General features: G+C 54.6%; 1 protein-coding gene across 1 annotated transcript; it reads left to right on the top strand.

Annotated features, from left to right (window-relative positions):
- Positions 1-239: 239 nt before the first annotated feature.
- LOC138351143 (uncharacterized) lies at positions 240-557 on the top strand. The gene has a single exon (XM_069302779.1). The coding sequence runs from the start codon at positions 240-242 to the stop codon at positions 555-557; it is 318 nt and encodes a 105-aa protein (XP_069158880.1).
- The last annotated feature ends 9,531 nt before the right edge of the window (positions 558-10,088 follow it).

Genomic DNA, 10,088 nt, shown 5'->3' on the forward strand with positions numbered 1-10,088 from the left:
GGTGCCGCTCACCATTGATGCCGCCCGTTAGTGATGCCGCCCACCAGTGGCCGTCCACCAGTGGTGCCGCCCACCTGTGGTGCCGCCCACCTGTGGTGCCGCCCACCAGTTGTGCCGCCCACCAGTGATGCCGCCTGCCAGTGGTGCAGCTCGCCAGTGGTGCCGCCTGCCATTGGTGCCGCCCACCAGTGGTCTCGCCCACCAGTGGTGTTGCCCGCAAGTGGTGCCGCCGGCAAGTGATGCCGCCTGCCAGTGGTGCCGCGCGCCATTGGTGCCGCCCGCCAGTGGTGTCGCCCGCCAGTGGTGTTGCGCGCCAGTGGTTCCGCCTGCCTGTGGTGCCGCCCACCAGTGGTGCCGCCCACCAGTGGTGCCGCCCACCAGTGGTGCTGCCCACCAGTGGTGCCGCCCACCAGTGGTGCCGCCCACCAGTGGTGTCGCCCGCCAGTGGTGTCGCTTGCAATTGGAATCGCCCACCAGTGGTGCCGCCCGCAATTGAAGCCGCCCACCAGTGGTGCCACCCACCAGTGCTGACGCCCACCAGTGGTGCCGCACGCTAGTGGTTTCACCCACCAGTGGTGCCGCTCGCCAGTGGTGCTGCCCACCAGTGATGTCGCCCGCCAGTGGTGCCGCCCTCCAGTGGTGTCGCCCACCAGTTTTGTAGCCCGCAAGTGGTGCCGCCTGCAAGTGATGCTGCCCACCAGTGATGCCGCCCGCCAGTGGTGCCGCCCAGCAGTGGTGCCGCCTTCCAATAAAGCCGCGCACCAGTGGTGCCACACACCAGTGGTGCCGCCTGCAAGTGGTGCCGCCTGCCATTGGTGCCGCCTGCAATTGGTGCCGCCTGCCATTGTTGCCGCCCACCAGTTTTGTTGCCCGCAAGTGGTGCCGCCCGCCAGTGGTGCCGCCCGCCAGTGGAGCAGCCGCCAGTGGTGCCGCCCGCCAGTGGTGCCGCCTGCCAGTGGTACCGCCCGCCAGTGGTACCGCCTGCCAGTGATGCCGCACATCAGTGGTGCCGCCCACTAGTGGTGCAGCTTGCCAGTGGTGCCGCCCGCCAGTGATGCCGCCTGCCGGTGTTGCCGCCCACTAGTGGTGCAGCCCGCCAGTGGTGCCGCCCGCCAGTGGTGCCGCCCGCTAGTGGTGCAGCCCTCCAGTGGTACCTCCCGCCAGTGGTGCCGCCTGCCAGTGGTGCAGCCCGCCAGTGGTGCAGCCCGCCAATGGTGCAGCCCGCCAGTGGTGCCGCCCACTAGTGGTGCAGCCCGCCAGTGGTGCAGCCAGCCATTGGTGCCACTCGCCAGTGGTGCCGCCCGCCAGTGGTGCAGCCCGCCATTTGTGCCGCTTGCCAGTGGTGCCGCCCACTAGTGGTACAACCCGCCATTGGTGCCGCTTGCCAATGGTGCCGCGCTCTAGTGGTGCAGTCCGCTAGTGGTGCAGCCCGCCAGTGGTACCTCCCGCCAGTGGTGCCGACTGGCAGTGGTGCAGCCCGCCAGTGGTGCAGCCCGCCAGTGGTGCCGCCCACTAGTGGTGCAGCTGCCAGTGGTGCCGCCCGCCAGTGGTACCTCCCGCCAGTGGTGCCGACTGGCAGTGGTGCAGCCCGCCAGTGGTGCAGCCCGCCAGTGGTGCCGCCCACTAGTGGTGCAGCCCGCCAGTGGTGCCGCCCGCCAGTGGTACCTCCCGCTAGTGGTGCCGACTGGCAGTGGTGCAGCCCGCCAGTGGTGCAGCCCGCCAGTGGTGCCGCCCACTAGTGGTACAGCCCGCCAGTGGTGCCGCCCGCCAGTGGTACCTCCCGCCAGTGGTGCCGACTGGCAGTGGTACAGCCCGCCAGTGGTGCAGCCCGCCAGTGGTGCCGCCCACTAGTGGTGCAGCCCGCCAGTGGTGCCGCCCGCCAGTGGTGCCGCCCGCTAGTGGTGCAGCCCGCCAGTGGTACCTCCCGCGAGTGGTGCCGACTGGCAGTGGTGCAGCCCGCCAGTGGTGCAGCCCGCCAGGGGTGCCGCCCACTAGTGGTGCGGCCCGCCAGTGGTGCCGCCCGCCAGTGGTGCCGCCCGCCAGTGATGCCGATCACCAGTGGTGCCGCCACCCAGTGGTGCCGCCTGCCATGCAGTGTTGCGGCCTACCAGTGGTGCCGCGAACCAGTGGTGTCGCCCGCAAGTGGTGCCGCCTGCCAGTGATGCCGCCCGCCAGTGGTGCCGCCTGCCAGTGGTGCCACCCGCCGTTGGTGCCCCCTGCCAGTGATGCCGCCCACCAGTGGTGCCGCCTGCCAGTGATGCCGCCCGCCTATGGTGCCGCCTACCAGTGGTGCCGCCCACCATTGATGCCGCCCATTAGTGATGCCGCCCACCAGTGGCCGTCCACCAGTGGTGCCGCCCACCTGTGGTGCCGCCCACCAGTTGTGCCGCCCACCAGTGATGCCGCCTGCCATTGGTGCCGCCCACCAGTGGTCTCGCCCACCAGTGGTGTTGCCCGCAAGTGGTGCCGCCTGCAAGTGATGCCGCCTGCCAGTGGTGCCGCGCGCCAGTGGTGCCGCCCGCCAGTGGTACCGCCTGCCAGTGGTGCCGCGCGCCATTGGTGCCGCCCGCCAGTGGTGCCGCCTGCCAGTGGTGCCGCGCGCCATTGGTGCCGCCCGCCAGTGGTGCCGCCTGCCAGTGGTGCCGCGCGCCATTGGTGCCGCCCGCCAGTGGTGCCGCCTGCCAGTGGTGCCGCGCGCCATTGGTGCCGCCCGCCAGTGGTGCCGCCTGCCAGTGGTGCCGCGCGCCATTGGTGCCGCCCGCCAGTGGTGCCGCGCGCCAGTGGTGCCGCGCGCCATTGGTGCCGCCCGCCAGTGGTGCCGCCTGCCAGTGGTGCCGCGCGCCATTGATGCCGTCCGCCATTGGTGTCGCCCGCCAGTGGTGTCGCGCGCCAGTGGTTCCGCCTGCCTGTGGTGCCGCCCACCAGTGGTGCCGCCCACCAGTGGTGCCACCCGCCGTTGGTGCCCCCTGCCAGTGATGCCGCCCACCAGTGGTGCCGCCTGCCAGTGATGCCGCCCGCCTATGGTGCCGCCTACCAGTGGTGCCGCCCACCATTGATGCCGCCCATTAGTGATGCCGCCCACCAGTGGCCGTCCACCAGTGGTGCCGCCCACCTGTGGTGCCGCCCACCAGTTGTGCCGCCCACCAGTGATGCCGCCTGCCATTGGTGCCGCCCACCAGTGGTCTCGCCCACCAGTGGTGTTGCCCGCAAGTGGTGCCGCCTGCAAGTGATGCCGCCTGCCAGTGGTGCCGCGCGCCAGTGGTGCCGCCCGCCAGTGGTACCGCCTGCCAGTGGTGCCGCGCGCCATTGGTGCCGCCCGCCAGTGGTGCCGCCTGCCAGTGGTGCCGCGCGCCATTGGTGCCGCCCGCCAGTGGTGCCGCCTGCCAGTGGTGCCGCGCGCCATTGGTGCCGCCCGCCAGTGGTGCCGCCTGCCAGTGGTGCCGCGCGCCATTGGTGCCGCCCGCCAGTGGTGCCGCCTGCCAGTGGTGCCGCGCGCCATTGGTGCCGCCCGCCAGTGGTGCCGCGCGCCAGTGGTGCCGCGCGCCATTGGTGCCGCCCGCCAGTGGTGCCGCCTGCCAGTGGTGCCGCGCGCCATTGATGCCGTCCGCCATTGGTGTCGCCCGCCAGTGGTGTCGCGCGTCAGTGGTTCCGCCTGCCTGTGGTGCCGCCCACCAGTGGTGCCGCCCACCAGTGGTGCCGCCCACCAGTGGTGCCGCCCACCAGTGGTGCCGCCCACCAGTGGTACCGCCCACCAGTGGTGTCGCCCGCCAGTGGTGTCGCTTGCAATTGGAATCGCCCACCAGTGGTGCCGCCCGCAATTGAAGCCGCCCACCATTGGTGCCACCCACCAGTGCTGCCGCCCACCAGTGGTGCCGCACGCTAGTGGTTTCACCCACCAGTGCTGCCGCCCACCAGTGGTGCCGCCCGCCAGTGGTGCCGCCCTCCAGTGGTGTCGCCCACCAGTTTTGTTGCCCGCAAGTGGTGCCGCCTGCAAGTGATGCCGCCCACCAGTGGTGCCACACACCAGTGGTGACGCCCGCCAGTTGTGCCGCCCGCCAGTGGTACCGCCCGCCAGTGGTGCCACCCGCCAGTGGTGCCGCCCACATGTGGTGCCGCCTGCCAGAGGTGCCGCCCACCAGTCGTGCCGCACACCAATGGTTCCGCTTACCAGTGGTGCCGCCTGCCAGAGGTGCCGCCCACCAGTCGTGCCGCACACCAATGGTTCCGCTTACCAGTGGTGCCACCCGCCAGTGGTGCCGCCCAACGTGGTGCTGCCCACCAATGGTTCCGCTTACCAGTGGTGCCGCCCACCAGTGGTGCCGCCCACCAATGGTTCCGCTTACCAGTGGTGCCGCCCACCAGTGGTGCCGCCCACCAGTGGTGCCGCCCACCAATGGTTCCGCTTACCAGTGGTGCCGCCCATCAGCGGTGCCGCCGACCAGTGGTGCCGCCCACCACTGGTGCCGCCCGCCAGTGGTGCTGCCCGCTACTGGTGCCACGTCCCGCTATAAGCTTCTAAGCATCACTTGAAGGTAAACTGTGTCATTTCAGTGATTGCAGCTCGCGGCTCTATAGCGCGGGTGACGAAGGTAATCCCAGGAACTGGAAATCTTTCTTGTGAAGAGAGATTAAGAAAGCTTAAACCTGCATTCTCTACAATGACCAAGAGAAAATGGGTGACATGATTGGAATGTACGAATGGATAAAAAGAGTATAACGGAACGAATATTAATACTGTTTTAAACGGATGAACACAAAATAGAACTCGAAACAATGGATATAAACTCGGAAATTTAAATTCAGGAAAGACCTTGGTAAATACTGGTCTAGAAACAGAATTTTTGACTTACAGGAAAATATAGCACATGTGGCGATCGGTGAATTGTTTGACGCGTCGGTGAGATATAAGTAAGAATGTGTCGGGATGGATTTAATTAGGAGCTGCCTCGTATGGGCCAATAGGCTTTCTGCTCTTTCCTTGATTCTTATGTTGACTATAAAAATTGTGAATTAGGCAGGTATTAACGTCTACGCTGACAGTAATGTCAATCATGAACATTTTTAGGAATGGTAGCTCAATGTGAGGTAACAATCACTTATTTAACAATTTAATCCATTTAAAAAATCACTCTCATGAATCACTGATAACTCAAATTAATAAGTGCTAAAAAATATTATAATTTCACTTAATTCTCCTCCAAACCTGTCATGATCAGAGTGGTAAACAAGTAAACAGTAAGTAAGTAAGTAATTATCAAAGAAGGCACCAAGCTGGGAAGGCTATGTAGCACCATCAGATGTGCGGAATAATCAGAGGGCGCTAAATATCACTGAGGACGCCAATACAAGAACAGAAACGCGTAACGCGAACGATATCAAAAGTATCTGATTTACCAAGAATTCTATCCAGGAAAAAGTGACCGCGGGGGATGGTCAGAATGCAAGAGATGCACTCGTCCTGGAAGTCAGGACATTCAACAAGGATATGCACAACTGAAGAGGGACAATGCAGTTAGGACAATAAGGAGCAGGGCGGCGCTCTGCTCGGCAGAGAGGCAGAGAGTGTGGCACCAAGCCTTACTCGAGAGAGGAAGCTTTGGAGAAAGAGAGGGAGATTACCACGAAGACCTAAAGAACAAAATTGGGACAGAATATGGTATCTCCAGGTTGTGTCATAAGCCTTTTCCAGGTCAAAAAGAACAGCAACAACGGAGGTCTTTGCAGCAAAAACAGTACGAATATAGACTTCCAAGTTCACCAGGACATCAGTCGTGCTATGGCACTTTCGAAAACCAAATTGATCAAGAGAGAGGTTGTGATGGTGTTCCAAGAACAACATTTGACGGACATTTACCATACGCTCAAAGAGTTTGCAGACACAACTCGTGAGAGCAATAGGGTGAAAGTCCTTAGGGGAGGTCCCGAGAGATCTCGGTTTCCGAATAGGAAGTACAACGGCATCGAGCCAACCTCAGGGACTGACGACGACTCCCAGACCTGGTTATACAGACCCAATAAATACTGAGACGTGCAAGGAGGGAGATGGCAAAGCATCTCATAATGAATGTTGTCTGAGCCCGCTGCCATAGAACTGCAGAGGGCCAGGGCAGACTGAAGTTCAGAGAGAAAGAGCAGGGATCGTTAGAGGGAAGGCAGAGATGAGTGTGGAAATCTAAGGGATGGGATTCAAGAACATGCTTATGAAGAAGGAAGGATTGAGGAAGACGAGAACCAAAGCTAACAGAAGAAAAGTGGGAACCCAGTTCGGTCGCGACCTGCACTGGGTCCGCCACCAGAGTACCACGGAGGTGAAGAAATGGCGAGACATCTGGAACTAACTTACCTGCAATCTTGCGGATCTTCTTCCAGATCTGCGGCAGAGGAGTATTGGACATAAAGGTGGATACATAAGATTTCCAACTCTCATGCTTAGCTGTACGGATGGTTCTATGGGCCACAGCACTTGCTTTCCAAAACAAAATAAACCAGCCGTTCGCCAGCATCAGTGTTTCTTCCAGGATGCACGCTTAAAGCAGACAGCCCGAGCACAGTCTGCATTCCACCAGGGAATGCACTTCTGCAAGCCCCAGGAGGTAGAGCAAGGAATAGAACAGAGGGCAGCATCGAAGATGTGAGAAAACCTGTCGGGATTGACATGAGAGGGAAACTACTAGGGACTTGTACTATACTAAATTAAAATTTACTGTAAGCAAAATTAATTCAACTAGAGTCTCTAGCTAGGGTCATAAATCCTGAGTGAGTGACCTCCATACTACACTCTTAATTAGATAATGTGATAGGATTTTCCTTGTAGATATTGTCCAGGTACTTCCCCAGTTCTAGTGAGTAATTACTGGTGATAAAGATAATTTAATAAGGTGTCCTAAGCTGAATAATGTTCACAAGGGCTCCGTATCACTTGCTCACTGTTTATAAACACACCCATTCTACCTCAGGGTGCCCCAGTAGGTCACTTCTTCCGAGTTTCGCCCCTCCCAACTTGGGGAAAGTAGTCTTCAATGTATATTGATTGGTTATTTTTACTGTCTAGACATATGATTGAGATAAGATGTGATTATAATATAATTAGATATAGGATATAAAGATTATAAGTAGTTCCTGCTAGTACTACTGATTCTTATTAAGGATTAAATTTAATCAATACTGGAAATCGATTGAATGTTCCAGTAGTTTTTTAAATAAGATATACTTCTCAAAGCATTTAGAACTTTGAGAAACCATACACAAACTCACGTAGGCAACCATGGGCCCTTTGGTGTACGTGATCATAGGCATTGTCCTGTAGAATCTAGATGTAGGATTTAATGAATCTGTAGTGATTCTGATATGATTTTCACATTGATTTTGGTATAATTTAGATATGATATAGAAATAATACATTTCATAGATAATAATATAGATATAGTGGGTAAAATTTCACACATCTTCTAGAGGGAGAGAACTGGCACAGATTCCAATATTAAGGACAATAGTAACCATATGTGTTCATTTACTCTCCATCGGATTGATAATATAAGTGTAAATTTGGCTTACACTTTTGTGCAACTGTCCGTTGTGGACGAGTGTGCCTGTTAGGAGTCTGTGGCTTATGTGGAGTTAGAGGGTCTGAGGGTCTCCCAGGATCTAACTGTAGCTTATTCACTGATTCCATGTGGATGAGTTTGTCCAATGTCTTTAAGGAAGTTGTTCCTTCAGACAGGATTTTGACTATTCTGAAAATCCTCTGGCTATCTGAATGGACAGAGACGACTTTACCCAATGGTCAGTCAGCCCTAGGGCCATCACTGTGAACCAAGACAATATCGCCAGGCTGGTGATCAGATTTATTGTGAGGGGACATTGGCCCCATAGTGATGTTTTCGTAGAGATGTAAGATATTCTTTTGTCCATACATCATTCCATTTTGGATTATGATGGACAGATGCTTATACCCCTGAACCAACTCGCTCTGACCCACATATGAGGGATCTAGGATCTCATCATCCACTAGAGTCAGAAGTCTTCCATACATTAGGTGGGCAGGACTTAATGGCTCATGTTGAGTAGAATCATCAGACAAGTATGTCAATGGCAGGTTAATCACCCTGGATTTTATTTCTGTGATTACTGTCTGGAGTTCTTGAAGATTGATTTTCTGATGGTGTAGAGATTTTCTCAAGGATCTTTTGACAGTTCCTATTAACCGTTCGTAAAATTCTCCATGCCATGGGGCTCTTGGAGGGATAAATTTTCATCTGCAGTGACGCTGTTCCAGTGTGGAAGTAACTGCAGGATGGGAACAGATTTCCCATAGACATGCTTCTCCAGCTACCAAGTTTGCTCTGTTATCTGAAATCATGAGCTTAGGGCATGATCGGTGTGCTGCGAATCTGCGGAAAGCCTGGATTGCGTAGTCATATCGGGTGTTACTTCTAGATGTACTGCCCTGGTGGTGGCACAGGTGAACAGACAGATGTATGCCTTGATAGGTAGTTTATCTGCAGTCCCTGTTAGATATATTGCTCCTGTATAATCTACTCCTGTCGTCTCAAAAGGTTGTAGATGGATCACTCGTTCCTTCGATAACGGTGGTGGCCCTGAATAAGAGCAAAGTCTTGCATCGTACCTTCGGCATATCATGCAGCTTTTCAAGATTGATTTGATTGACTGTCTTCCCTGAGGAATCCAGTACTGCTGTCTGAGATGTGTGAGTGTGTCTAACACTCCTCCATGTTTGATGATTTGTTGATGTGTATGTAACACAATCAACCTGGTGATCCAATGATTCTTTGGTAAAAGCCATGGATGCACGGTATCTAGATTGATATCTGCGTGTTTAAGTCTCCCTCCACAACGCAGAATGTTGTGATTTTCTTGGTCTATCCACAGACAGAGATTGTGTTTTACCTTATGCGGAAGATTTTCATAGTCATTCCCATAAGTTTCTCTCTGGGCTTGTCTTACCCAATAGATAAGTGCATCTAGAAAAGTGTATTTTATACCTTTTTTCCTGAGATGATGAAGCACGTTCTGTGTTACATTGATTAATTTGATGAGCGAGGAGTAACGAGTACAATCCAAGACTGATATTTGAGCTTGCTGCCTGGTGGTAGTTATAGCTTGTTTCGTAACGACGTGTGACTTTTGTTCTGGCCAACTACCATTTACTAACCATCGAGGCCCATGAAACCAAATATCTGCCTTAGCTGACTGTTTAAACGTCATAGTTCTGGATAAGAGATCAGCTGGATTATCTTTTGTTGGTACATGCAACAATTGAAAGCCTTCAGAAATTTCTTTAATTTCCAAGACGCGATTTCTTACATATGGAGTCGGACAGTTGTCATTTCGTACCCATAGTAAGATGGCTTCATTGTCAGACCATATAATGGCATCTTTGATGTTCACAGTAGACAAGACTTGTTTGATATGCACTGCTAAGAGTGTGCCAGTTAGCAATATAGTTAGTTCCATCTGAGGCAAAGTCCTCTTTTTTAATGGAGTGACTCTGGCCTTAGAGGTGATTAGATATGATTGATAGGAAGTCACTAAGTAAACACAAGCTCCAAAAGCTCTGGCTGACGAGTCTGCGAATACATGCAGTGTAACTTCATCCTTTTCCCCAACTATGTGTCTCAGAAAGATTATCTGTTCAACTAAAGTTCGTTCTCGTGTCATCTCCATCCAAGCTTTTTGTTTGTTTTTTTATCTACATATCTACCACTAGAGTGGTAGCGGATCATCCCAACCAACTTTTGTCTGCCAAGCTTCTTGCACTAATAAACGCCACTTGATTGTTAAAGGACTTAATAGACCAAGTGGGTCGAATACTTTGCTAACCTGTGAAAGCAAATCCCTTTTTGTAGCAATGCAATAGTTTACTGGTACTGATTTGATTGATATTGTGCCTGAGATTAGGTCTCATTCCATACCTAACACTTTTTGTGATTCTGGTACGAGATATTTAGGGTAATCTGTTATTTGATTATTCAGTGTTGCATTATTAGAGGCCCTTGATTGTAGTGGCATGTTGGCACCTTGTAGCTGCTTGTTGACCTCTTGATATATTTGTAACAGTTCAGTAGTAC

The sequence above is a fragment of the Procambarus clarkii genome, chromosome 48 (assembly GCF_040958095.1).
Source record: "Procambarus clarkii isolate CNS0578487 chromosome 48, FALCON_Pclarkii_2.0, whole genome shotgun sequence".
Lineage (NCBI taxonomy): Eukaryota > Metazoa > Arthropoda > Malacostraca > Decapoda > Cambaridae > Procambarus > Procambarus clarkii.

What these genes read in the sequence shown, in the direction of transcription:
- LOC138351143 (XM_069302779.1), top strand. Translation starts at nt 240, where the DNA reads ATGCCGCCTGCCAGTGGTGCCGCGCGCCATTGGTGCCGCCCGCCAGTG.